Here is a 12,745-nt window from a genome sequence, read left to right as displayed (position 1 = left end):
GGCGCCCCAAGGCCCTGGCAGGCCGAGGTCTCGGTGCAGCAGGTGGTGGTGGTGGCGGCAGGGGGCACAGGGGTTATTCAGGGTGGCCCAGGGCACCTGGTCCCAGCACACTGCCAGCGCCCGGGCCCGGCCCTCTCCGGGTGCAAACACAGGGCCCCGGCTGGATGGCAGACAGGGCCTGGGGGGCGGGACCTGGGGCGGACCAAGGTCATCCCAGGGGCCTGGGTCAAGCCTGACCGGAAGCACCCGGGGTCCCAGGGACGACCCGGGACAGGCGGGATGCTGTGGCGCTCTCCCTACTTGCGCAGGGCAGGGGCAAGAGGCGATGCTCCCCGCACCTGCGGCGGGACTGAGTTCTCCCTGCACGGGGCTAGAGACTGAGTGCTCCTGTGCGCCCGCATCACCAGAACACGTGCAGACAAGGAGGCACTGGGGCGTCGCTAAGAAACGCGGGTCACCAACCAGCGTCTATGGGTTGGTTCTGCCTTGGCAAAGCCGTCAGCTGGAAACAGACTCGGCTGCCAGGGACAGGAAGCCAAAATGACAGAGACCTCACCAAGCGGAGCTCTGCTTCTCGTGGGTAAACAAGCCCAGAGCGAGACAGGCAACAGCTGACGTGGCTGCTCCACCAACATCGAGAACCTTCTGTCTTTTGTCTTCTTCTGCATGCGACACACACACACGCCCGTGCTCCAGGGTTCGCCTCATGGTTCAAGATGGTCCCTGAAGCTCTGGCCATCACATGTGCGTTCCAGGCAGGAAGTAGGAAGCAGCGGCAGATGGGGGCGCCGGAGAAGGAACGGGCCTCACAGCCGAGTCACCCCTCTCGCGGGTGCTCCTGGGAGCTCCACCGACAGCTTCTGTTTCTGTCTGCCGGCTACTTCTAGCTGCAAGGGAAGCTGGGAGAATCCGGCCTCTCCCTGCCACTCGCCCCCAGTGACTGCGCAGGGGTAGCAGGGGGAGACCCCCCGCGGGGCCAGCGGCGGGGGAGGGGCGTCTCAAACCCGCAGCTCCAGGAAAATAAGCAAAGAGGGAAAACTCTGGGAGGCCCCAGCTCGCTCCACCTGGCACTTGCTCCACTCCCGGAGGCGGCTTCTACCTGCAGCCCGCGGGCAGCGGAGGCCCAGCCGGACGCAGGCCCGGGCCCCAAACCGCGCGGCAGGGAGCCCTGCGAGCCCTCAGCCACAGCCTGGCACCTGCGCCCCTGACCTCGCCACGTGCGGGCGCCGCTCTGAAGACGGGCGCGGAGTGACCGGCTCAGTCCTGGCAACCACCGTCCCAGCCCATAGACAAAGCACCTGATGCACAGAGAGGGGATTTCTGTTGCCCAGGGCGGCACAGCACTGTGAAGGTGCTTGTTTCGGGGTGGTGGAATTACGGGTGCTTTTTGCCCCCTTAGTACAGACACTGCATTCTCCAGCCCTCCCCGCGGGGTCCAGCCCCACCCCCACACCCCCTCCCTACAGCCTGGGCTCCGCCTTGCACCACACCGGAGCCATGCCCTCTCCCCTGCTCGCCCAGCTCTCCGGAGACCTCTCCCTCCTTTGGCTCCCTCCCCGGAGCCCTTGGCCCGGATCCTGCCGGGCGCGCGGCTCCCGGGGCTGCAGGCCCTGGGTCAGAGGCCGCCCTGCCACGCGGTCTCCCAGCCCAGTGGGCAGGCTCCCTGCACCCTTCACCCACTGCACCTGGCCCCTTCCCAAGGGCCGGGGGGCCTGTTTCATTCCGTCAACAGGCTCACTCAGAACTTGCCGGTGCCAGGCCCTGGCAGAGACGCGAGCTCGCTCATCCTCAAAACAACCCCTTCCGTCCTGGCCCCACACGCAGGCCCCCGCCGCCCCCCAGCTTCCGCCCCCCACTCAGGCCCCACAGTGGGGCTCCTGCCTCCTGCCCTCTCGCCCGGAGCCTCATCCTGTCTCAGGGCCTTTGCACTTGCTGCTCCTACTGCCAGGAGTACCTGTAACAAGTCGTCCCCTCCCCACCAGACAGTCCCTAAGGCCTTTATCAGAGGCCTAATTGAAGCGGCCGGTCAGCTCGCAGGACGACGGGTGCCTGCTTCACGCTGTTGGATACACACACTCTCTGCTCCAAGGTGGGGACACTCAGGCCCAGAGAGGCCAACTGCCTTGCCTGAGGTCTGCCAGCAAGCAAGGGACGAAGCCGCATCTCGGCTCTCAGGGCGCAGGAACTCAGCAGGTGGCCATCTGCCTGCCCCACCGCACAGGCAGCCAAACAAGCCGGGGTCGCAGTAAGATCTGGACTCAAATCCCAATTTCTCTGCTTTCCACGCGAGGGGCACCCCGTCTCGGAGCCTCGGGGCCCCTCTGTAACGTGGGACTCCCACCTCGCAGGTCAGCAGGAGGCGCACAGGCGCCGACAGCCCGGGCCCTGGAAAGCCCCTGGCTTCCCCAGACTGGCCTCCCTCACTGCCCTGCGCATGGCCACAGCGGCAGGAGCAGCGGCTGCGGCCGGCGGCCAGTGGGTGCCGCTGGGCCCCGCTGCAGGTCATCTGGGGGCGGGGGGAGGGACGGGACAGGAAACAGCAGCCAGAGGTCTGGAGCCGAGGGGAGGCAGGCGGAGCCGGCCTGGCGGGTTCAAAGGTGAAGCAAGAAATCCAACATGTGTTGGTTACTCGTGAGCTCAGGGGCCACGATGGTGCCTCCCTGCCTCAGTTTCCCCGCTGGGATGCAGGGGGAGTGGGAAACTCCACTCCATCATTGGGTTCTGAGGGGATCCAAGGACTTGGAGAACACACAGGACAGCATCTGGGGCAGAGTGAGTGACCCATGACCTCGCTGCCCCACGCCTGCCTCCCTTCAGAGGCCACCTGCCACGCCACGTCCCCTCCCCACCCCGTCCTCACCTGCCACGGTCCTGCTCTTGGTTCGGCCGCTTTAGTGTGCTTCTCCCCTTGGTCACCATGCGTCCCCAGCACCCCAGTACAGAGCCTGGCACACAGCAGGTGCTCAACAAATGGTTGTCAAATAAATGAAAATCTCGGAGCCCAGGACAGGCAGATGTGGCCCGGCCCCCACGGGCACGGGGACCAGCTCCAGCAGCGAGGACAGCCCGGCCCAGGCCCCAGCACCTCTATCCCCACTGCTCTATGGAAAATCACCGTGCAGTGTCAAGGCCAGGTGGGGGGTTCCAGGCCAGCCCCCGGGGCCACACCTGCCGGAAGGGGCTTGCCAGGGACACGGAGCCGGCAAGTCAAATCTGGCTGGCGCTAGGCACACAGGGAGCTCCTGACCCACGCCCGCACCTGGCTCGGTCCCTTGAGGTCAGCCACGGCCTCCCTGGCTCCCGCGGCGACCTCAGCTCCGTCCATTCCTGGCCTCCAGACCTGCGAGTGGCCTGGTCCTTTCTCCCTACAAGCCCGCAGCCCTTGGAGCCCAGGGACCCACAGGCTGGGTGTCACCCCCCCCCCCAGGATGTCTCCTTGACCTAGGAGAGAGCTCTGGCCACACAGCCCCCACCGGAGGCCACAGAGGCCGCGGTTCGAGTCCTCCACTGGTGGGGGGGGGTGCGGTTTGCAACAGCCCTAGGCCGTCACCTTCCTGATGCTCCTAACCATGACACTGTGTGTGTGGCTCTTGCAAGGCCCCCTGGGGGAAGGGTGAGGACGTGGGGTCGGGGCTGGGCTCACAGAGAAGCCACCCTGCCCCACACACTCACGAGGTGTGGGGGCTCAGGCGGGGCTTCATCCTGGCCCCACCTGTCACCCCACACGGACCTCACGGCTCCCTTCTCAGAAGTGTGCCAATGACAAGGCAAGAGCGCGACCTGAGAGTCCGGGCTCCCAGGTCCCGTGTGACCGGCCACACTCCCGTGCACAGGGAAAATGGCGGGGGAGGGGGGAGTCCTCACGGTGAACGCACCCTCTGCCCCGAAACAGCGAGGCCACCGCCCACCACAGGCCAGTCCCCCGGACCGGGGCCTTCCACAAGCTTCTCCTACAGATGGTTGAGCCGATGTCGCTGCAGTTGACGCTGAGGGAGCCACAGAGACTGCTGGGCTAGGCTGGGCTGACCGAGGCCCCAGGAGCCCGCCTGGCCGCCCAGGGCTGGAAGGAGACCTGGTCAGGGCCAACGACAGGTTACCTGGCTCCAGCAGTCTGCCCCGCCCCTTGCAGCCACCACTGGGAGACGCTGGTGACCGGGAGGCAAAGCGTGTGTCCAGCCAGAGCTCCAAATGGTGGGGGCGCCCGGGGTCTCGCTGCCTCCGTCCCCCACATCCAGGGCTCCCACAGGGTAAAAGCAATGCAAGAAAACGCTCTCCCCAGCCTCAAACCGCACCGTCGGCAGCTGCTCCCAAGACCCCGGGCCACCCCAGGCCCGGCAAGCCCCTCTCTGAAGCTGCCGCTCTTGAGTCCCTCGGGGCACGGGGACCCTGAGCCAGTGTCCGGAGCCCATGCAGAGCTGAGGGCGGCAGCTGCTCCGCGGCCCCAGCAACAGGCACCACCGTCGCGCCGGCTTCCCAGAGACCAGTGAGGCCCAAAGCAGCCCGGGCAGGGCCCGCGTTCGCAGGCAGCGTGGTCCCTGGCAAGCGCCCGCCACACTGGCGCTGCCCGAGGACAGAGACGCCCGATGCCAGGAGCCTCCCGGCAAAAAATAATCGCACAGGCAAACGCTTATATAAGCCCCGGTGCGCGCCAGGCACCGGGCGACACCGCGCGGGGTTCCATCAACCCCCGCATCTACAAGCTCAGCTCCCAGGAATGCTGTCCGGGCTCAGGATGGGGGCGGGGTGCTGGGGGAGGGGCGGGAGAGCGCAGACGGACCCCGGAGCAGGCAGGATTCAAGTCCCCCGGGTTCAAGTCCGGGCACAGCCACCCGGAGCCAGCAGGTGAGGCCGAGCCTCCGGGCCGCAAAGCAGGCGAGTGACAAGTTCCCCCACAGCGGGACAGGGGCCAGAGGAGGAGGCAGGCCGCCCCCTGCCCAGCCCAGTGCCCCTCTTCCTGCTGGCCAGGCCCGCTCACACCCCCAGGCTGGTCCCCCAAACAGAGCGCGGGGGGGGGGGGGTCACAGACCTGAGCCTGGCCCCAAGCAGAGCTCACAGCCGCCCGGCGCCAGCACCCTAGGGCGCTGAGTCACCCCAGAAGCCTGCTCCAGCTCTGCTCCCCCAGGGCAGGCGCCCCCATCTCCAGAGGGGGCGAGAAAGCAGCTGCAACACCCCCGGCCAGCCACCAAAAGCTCCAAAAATAATGATGCCCCCCACACACAACCCCCTACACACCAGAACGGCAAAGCCAAAACCCTGTAAATCCAAAAGGAAAGAGGAAAAAAAAAAATCAAAATCCAACTACTGCCCCCAAAAGGCTTTGTAACCATTCTCAAAAAAAAAGTTTATTCAAAGTATTCTCACTTAATGCTCGAAACGGAAAAAGATTCCCAAAATATACAGACGCCTCTTTTCTCATAGAAATAGATTATTTTTTATATAATACAAAAAAAAGACCAAAAAAACAAAAACAAAAACAAAAACAACATGGACAGCAACAACCCCGCAGGAACATCGCTGGCTGATTACTCAGGGCCCGGCTGACAGTTGCACGTGGGTTGCGTCAGGGTCGTGTGCGCCCGCGTTCAGCCATGTTGAACCCGATTGCATCAACTTCGAGAGCGGCCCGCCCGCCGGCGCCCGCGGAGCGGCAGCGGAGAGCGCCCGTCGTCCGTCCGTGCGCGCACACGCGTCTTCCCCAACCGCCACGGCGCGCGGTGGCTGCGGCCGCAGACAGAGCGAGGGAAAGTAGCCAGGTCGCCGGCGGGCTCCCCGCGCGCGCGGCCGAGCGCCCCGGGGCCGGGCCGGGGCCGGGCGCTCGGCGCAGTCCCGCGGCCCGCAGGGCGGCCGCGCTAGCAGTGGCCGGAGGAGGCGAGCAGGGGCTCGGGCAGCTGCTTGAACAAGTTCCGCAGCGTGCTGAGCTCGCGCGACAGCTGCTCCACCTTCTTCTGCAGCCGCTCGTTCTCGGCCGTGAGCTCCAGGACCTTGTGCTGCGTCTCCAGGTTGCGCATCTTGGCCTTGTCGCGGCTCTTGCGCACGGCGATGTTGTTGCGCTCGCGCCGGATCTTGTACTCGTCACTGTGCTTGTCCACCGCCTTCTTGGCCTTGCTCTTGACCTGCGAGGGCGCTGGCGCCGCCCCCGGGTAGCAGGCGGCCGGGGGCGCCTTGGCGTCGGCGGGGCTCGGCGTGCCGGGCGGGCTGGACGACGAGGACGTGGAGAGGCTGCCGCTGCTGCCGCTCGGCACCGCCTGGTAGCCGAGGTAGGCGCGCAGCGCGTACGGGAAGCCCGCCGCCATGCCTGCGGCGCCGCCGCCGCCCGGCGCTCCGGCCTCCTCCTTCCGCTTGCAGTCCGTGGGCTCGAAGCCCGGCTCCGCCTTGAGCTCGGCGGGCGGCGGCGGCGGCGGCGGCGGAGGCGGATGCAGCGGCGCGAAGCAGCCGGGGTGCAGCGCGCCCTTGGCGGCCCCCAGGCGCCCCAGGCTCACGTAGCCGTACTCGGCCGCCTTCTTGCAGTTCTTGCCCCCGTAGTCGTCGGAGAAGAGGTCGGAGAGGAAGTCGTGGTGCTGCCCGGAGGAGGCGGGCGCGGGGGCGGGCGCGGGCGGAGCCGCCTCGAAGGTGTCCGTGGCCGTGGCCGGCGCCGGGGCCTGCGGCGCGCCCAGCGGCTCCAGGTACGGGCTGAAGTCGATGGCGCGCTCGTGGTCGCCGATGCTGCCCAGCTCGCCGGCGGGGGGGCGCGGCGCGGGTCTGGCCGCGGGGGGCGCCGCGGGGGCCGCCTTGCCGCCGTACGCAGCAGCCAAGCAGTCCGCCTCGTAGTAGAAGTTGGCCACTTCCATGGATTTAAAGGCAGGCGGCGGCGGCAGCGGGAGACATGCTGGGTCCCAGGCCACCAGGCGTTGCATGAACGCGGGTGCCCGGGGAGGGGGCCTGGGGCTGCCCGCTCCGGCCGGCCCGCGGGTGGCGCGGCCTCCCGGCTCCGAGCTGTCGCCGCTGGGCCGCTGCCGGCGTGGCCGCTGGGAGTGCGGGGGCTGGCGGCTGGACCCTCGGATGGGTCCCCTTCCCGGTCCCGTGCGCGGCTCTGACTCGCTAAAGTTTCTCCCGAGCCCGGTTATTTATAAGGCGACCCATAGCAACGGCTGCGTCACGCTGGGGGCCGCCCCGGCCCCTCCCGCCGCCGCCGCCGGAACGCAGCGGCCGCGGCCGCCCAGGACCCCCGGGAGGGCGGCGGCGGCGGGACGCCGGGGACCGGCCCCGCGGGGGCCAGAGCGCGCCCCGGGCTGGGGTCCGCCGGCCGCTGGGGGTGGCGGAGGCTGGCCTCACGCCCCCCTGCCCACCCCCACCCGGCGGCCCCGGGATTGGGAGCGACAGGGGGAGGCGCGACCCCGCCCCCGGACCGCCCCCTCTGGGCTGGAGGCTGCCCGGGAAGGGGAGGGGGCGACCTGGTCGCCTCCCCCTACCCGAAACGCGGCCGCGGCCCGCCCCCTGCTGGAGGAGGCGGTGGCTTCGGGTGGGTCCGACCCGGCCCCGGCGTCTTCCGGAGCGCGGACCCCGGAGCCCCGGGCCCCAGGTCCGGCTCGCGGAGAAGCGCCCGACTCCCCGGCCCCGCCTCGGCCGCGGCCCCGCCCCAAGCCCTGCCCCCTGGGTCCGCTGCGCTGGGAATGGCGACTTCCACGCCCGGGACGACTCCCCGACTCCGCGCTTAAAGCCACCGCGGAGGAGAAGACCCTGGGGGTGGGCGGGCGAGGGGGCAGGGGCGCGCTCCGGGGGGCCCTGGCCGGGGTCTACCGCGCCCCGCCCCGCGCCCCGCCCCTCCCGCACCTGCCCGCCCTCGTAGACCGCACCTGGGGCTTCTGCCCCCGCTCCGCCCCAGCTGGGCCCCTGGGACGGGTGGCGAAGGGGCGGCGGCTGCCCGGCTCTGCCACGCTGACCTTGGGAGGGAGCCACCCGACCTCTCCGGGCGGTCGTGGTCTCGTCCCCCCACCCCCCGCACAGCTCCAGGGGGACCGCTCTTGTGCCACACGGCGGCTGCAGAGGGATCCCCACAGAGGGGCCAAGTGGACTGAACGGGGTGCTGCAGACCCGGGGCGGGGGGCACATGGCCTGGTGTCCCCCACTCATCCCGCAGGAGTGGCCCTGGTCCCTGACCCCTAAGACCTGTTTGCCAACCCTGGGGGCCAAAAGGCCTTCTGGTTGCCACCCTTCTAGGGAGGGCCTGGAGCCAGACCCCCCCCCCCCCCGGAGGTGCAGGGCAGCAGGGAGACCCCACACACACACCCCTTTACAAGGTCCCTGCTGGACCCGCGGGGTGGGCTTGGTGCCGGCCCTGCTGTTCCCCTGCCCGGAAGATGCTTTGGTGCCTGTGTCATGGACTTGAACCCAGGCCTCCAGTCCTCTGGCCACCTGCCCTCTGCCCAGAGGGCTCTGATCTGAGGCCCCGGCAGCCCCTGCCCCCCCACACCAGACCCTTCCCCCCCACTGCCCAGGCAGGGCCGAAGCTCCCAGCTTGCCTGGGGCTGACCCCCGGCCCACTGACCCCAGCCCTGGCCCCAGCAGGCTGGCAACCATTGCTCAACCTCGGTGTTATCTGCCGAGCTGGGGTGACCTCCGGCCCGACAGCTCGCAGCGCCCTTGGGGGGAAGGGGGTAGGGAGGGCCGGGCTAAACCGCTGGCCCTGCCTGCTGGCTTTCTGGGCCCAGACGGGTGTGGCCACTTCCCCTGGGCTACCCAGCCAGGCCTGCTGAGCTGCACAGTGGGGTGCTCAGGGCTCAGCAGAGAGCCCACCCCTCCCAGCCCGGGGTCTCCAGCCACACCCCAACCAGCCCGGGGTCTCCAGCCACCATTGTTCTCACTGTCTTGTTGCCACCCCTTGTCTTGTCGCCACCCCTTGCCCCCAGTCCGAGGAGTGGCCTGGGCGTACCAGTGAGCCACTGCCTGGGGAAGAAGAGAGAGCACCCCGCACCCCCGCCCACCCCCGCCTCTGTCCTCCACCACAGCTCCTCCGTCCCAGCCCAAAGGTCACCTCCCCTGAGCAGCCCTCCTTACCTCCCATCACAGAAAGTCCAAGGCCCTTAGGCCTTTCATGCACACACACCAAAACTTTTTTTTTTTTTTTTTGAAAGGCAGAGTGGGAAAGACAGAGAGAGGAGTCTTCTATCTGCTGGTTCATTCCCAAATGGGGCTGGGCCAGGCCAAAGCCAGGAGCCAGGAGCTTCTTCCAGGTCTCCCACGCAGGTGCAGGGGCCCAAGGACTTGGGCCATCTTCTACTGCTTTCCCAGGCCACAGCAGAGAACTGGATCAGAAGTGGAGCAGCCAGGACTCGAACCAGCGCCCATATGGGATGCTGGCACTGCAGGTGACGGCTTCACCCACTACGCCACAGCACCCCAAGTTTCATTTTTGTCTCCATTCTCTTTTTTTTTTTTTTTTTTTTTTTGACAGGCAGAGTGGATAGTGAGAGAGAGAGACAGAGAGAAAGGTCTTCCTTTTTGCCGTTGGTTCACCCTCCAACGGCCGCTGCGGTCGGCACATCGTGCTGATCTGAAGCCAGAAGCCAGGTGCTTCTCCTGGTCTCCCATGTGGGTGCAGGGCCCAAGCACTTGGGCCATCCTCCACTGCCTTCCCAGGCCATAGCAGAGAGCTGGCCTGGAAGAGGGGCAACCGGGATAGAATCCGGCGCCCCAACCGGGACTAGAACCCAGTGTGCCGGCACCGCAAGGCAGAGGATTAGCCTGTTAAGCCACGGCGCCGGCCTTCCATTCTCATTTTTACCCGAATGATCTCCCCTGCCCATCGTGTGGCTCCCCACCCCGGGGGTGGGGGTTCAGTGCCTACAGCCAGCAGGTGCGCAAAGCGGCTCAGAAGGTAGCGTCCACTGGTGGCTGGGCTGGGTGGCGCTGTGTGGCCTCGGGCAAAGCGGTTCCCCTCGCTGGACCTTCCAGTAGGGCCGGGGAAGCTGGCCGCTGGCTGGAGGACCCTCCCTCTCTGTGCCCCACTGTAAGCGCTGGGTGTCTGTTAACCACTTCATCCCCCTGAGAATGGGCGGCAGGCAAGTCCTGACACTTTCCCCATTTACAGACAGAAACCTGCGGCCGGCGGAGTGAGCGAGGGCTGGGGTCACATCACGGAAGCGGGCAGGAACACGGTGGGGCCGCTGGCCAGGGGACACTCACAGTGGGTCGGGGGTGGGCCTGGACCCCAACCACAACCAGACCCAGCCCCTGGGGGAGCTCAGGCCTGGGATGGAGCTCACGGCCCCTGCCCTGCCTCCTCGGGGGTCCCGGACCCCTGGAGCCTCTGACAAAGGTGGCAGCCTTGGTCCGGTGCCGACACAGGGGTCTGTGCCCTCTCCGGTCACACACCAGTGCTGTCCTTCCCCAAGGAGGGGGAAGGGGGTGCTTGAGCCCCCAGAGCCCAGCGGGGCAGGGTTGGGAGGGCAGCAGCGAGGGCCCAGAACTCAGGACCCACCTGGGGCCAGCTCGCCCCGGGTCTCAGCCCCGTGGGAATTGTAGGCACGGGGGCGGGGCTGGGTGAAGGGTCTCGAGCTGGCGGCCTTGGCCAGATCCAACTCACAGAGGCGCTCGCTTTGACCCACGGGGAGTTGCCTGATTCGGGGAGGTTTTATAAGTGAATTTTTTTGCCAGCACTTAAAATTCAGATGATTTTGCATCAAAATTCAAACTTCCGGCTCCTCGTGTAACACCCAGAGCCGTGGGCTGGGCCCACGTGGCTGCCCCGGGGTGGGTGGAGCAGGTGCCTCCTGCCCCCCCGCTGATGGCATTGTCGCTAGTAAGTGGCAGGCACGGGGTTGTAGGGACCCTCCTTGCTGTGCTCCCTGGCCAAAATCTGGTGTCCCCAGGCCTCAGTCGTGGGTCTGGAAGAGGGGCTGACCGCACCCCTGCTCTGTCCCGGGGCTCTGAGCCCGTGGTTCCCGTCACTGCTCACTGGGGATGAATCAGACCTTTGAGCCCCAAAGGACTTGACTGCTGCCGGGGCTCACAGGGAAACAGACCAGAGAAGGCAAGGACCTCTCCCAAGACCACAGTGAGCAGGGAGAGAGCCAGACTTAAAAGCCAGGTTCTCCGACTCCAACGTCCGACTTTTCCCCACCACACTTCCTCTCCAGAGCCTCAGCTTCCGCACCTGGCAAATCAGGCCAGCAGGGTGTAGACCCCCACAGCTGCCAAGCCCCCTTGTTGGAATCCGGGCCAGGCTGGCCAGCAAAGCTTGCCTGGGCGTCTGCTGCCCCCGCGCGGCCGTCTCTGGGACTGCAGGAGTGATTTAGCTCCTGGATGGAGACCAGCCTTGTGCTGGGGTGTGGGCAGCCCAGGGCAGTGAGTGGAACAAAAATGACCCACAGACTTCGCAAGGTCAAGACTTATTAGCACCTGCTGCGGCTCAGGCCCTAGAGACACGTTCACGAACAAGACAGAAGTGATGGCCTGTTCCCACAGTTCTGGAGAACAAATGAGAGAAGACAGGTGAGTGAGGTGCGCACTGTGCAAGGTCAGGTGAGCACCGGAGGAGACCACGGCGGGGGAGGGGACTGGGGACTTGACTGACCATAGAGTGGTCTGGGAAGTCCTTGAGGGGACCTGAGGGAGTGGACCATGCAGGAGGGGGCCCTGGACAGGGGGCAGCAAGTGCAAAGGACCTAAGGTGGAAGCACCTGGACCCTTGGGAAGACTGGCTTTGACCCTGGGGGGCCGGAGCCACGGAGAGCAGGGTCTGATGGCTTCTCGCAAGCTCTCCGCAGCTGCACGTGGGATGGGCAGAGATGGGGAGGTGAGGGCAGAGGAAGTGAGGCGGAAGCCAGGGTTCAGGCAGCAGGTGAGAGCCAACTCGCCCAGAGGCTGCCGTGGCCGTGGGCCGAAGCGGTCAGATTCTGAGTCCACCTGGAGGGTGGGGCCACCAGGGTCTGCCCGAGGGTCTGACGGCAGAGCAGCCCCTCGGTGGATGGCTGGATGGTTCGGCAGCCACTTGGCAGGACAAAGGACTTGTAGGCAACAGGAGCTCAGTCAGGTTCCGGGAGGTGGGAAAGATGATACATTGTCGCTGGCTGCAGCTGGAGCAGGCAGTGCTACTATTTAATGGAGACAGGGTTTTAGCTTGGCAAGAAGTGGTGACAGATGGTGGCAAATGTCCCCAGCACCCCTGAGCTCCTGAAACGGCTGATGTGGGGGCAGGCACTGGACCTAGTGGCTAAGACACCTGTGTCCCACCCCACCCGACCTGGCTCCTGGCTGCAGCTCGGTGCTCACGCAGACCCTGGGGGCAGCGGCGAGGGCTCCAGTCCTTGGGTTCCTGCCGCCCACGTGGGTGACCTGGGCTGAGCTCCCAGCTCTTGGCTTCCGCCCCCACGGTTGCAGGGGTCTGGTGGGGTGAACCATGGAGGGGAGCCTGCCCTCTCCCTCTGTGCGTGTGCTTCTCAAACAGAATAAGTGGCTGTGAGTGGTTAGTCTGGCAAACCTGGTGCTGTGTGTATCTTGCAGCAGTTTCTTTAAGGCGTGAGTGTTTGCCTTGGCGGTTCTAACTCTGCTAGGGACCCCCCCACACCCCATACCACAGAGCATGGGCTCAAGTTGCCGCCTCATTTCCAGCCCGGCTTCCTGCCAGTGCGCACCCTGCGAGCAGCAGGTGGCGGCTCAAGGACTTGGGTCCCTGCCACCCTCGTGGGAGACCCAGACTGAGATCTGGGCTCTGGCTTAGGCATGGCCCAGCCCTGGCTGTTGCAGGCGTTTGGGAGTGAACCAGAGG

General features: G+C 66.7%; 1 protein-coding gene across 1 annotated transcript; it reads right to left on the bottom strand.

Moving 5' to 3' along the window:
• Positions 1-5,311: 5,311 nt before the first annotated feature.
• CEBPB (CCAAT enhancer binding protein beta) lies at positions 5,312-7,088 on the bottom strand. Its single transcript, XM_062202393.1, has one exon. The coding sequence runs from the start codon at positions 6,891-6,893 to the stop codon at positions 5,850-5,852; it is 1,044 nt and encodes a 347-aa protein (XP_062058377.1). The 5' UTR covers positions 6,894-7,088; the 3' UTR covers positions 5,312-5,849.
• Positions 7,089-12,745: the final 5,657 nt, after the last annotated feature.

The sequence above is a fragment of the Lepus europaeus genome, chromosome 10 (assembly GCF_033115175.1).
Source record: "Lepus europaeus isolate LE1 chromosome 10, mLepTim1.pri, whole genome shotgun sequence".
In the NCBI taxonomy this organism is placed as follows: domain Eukaryota; kingdom Metazoa; phylum Chordata; class Mammalia; order Lagomorpha; family Leporidae; genus Lepus; species Lepus europaeus.
Note: the sequence above shows the minus strand (reverse complement) of the source record. Positions and strands in the feature narration are given on the sequence as shown.

Excerpts from the sequence above, each read along its gene's own strand:
- CEBPB (XM_062202393.1), bottom strand. The coding sequence starts at position 6,893 with ATGCAACGCCTGGTGGCCTGGGACCCAGCATGTCTCCCGCTGCCGCCG.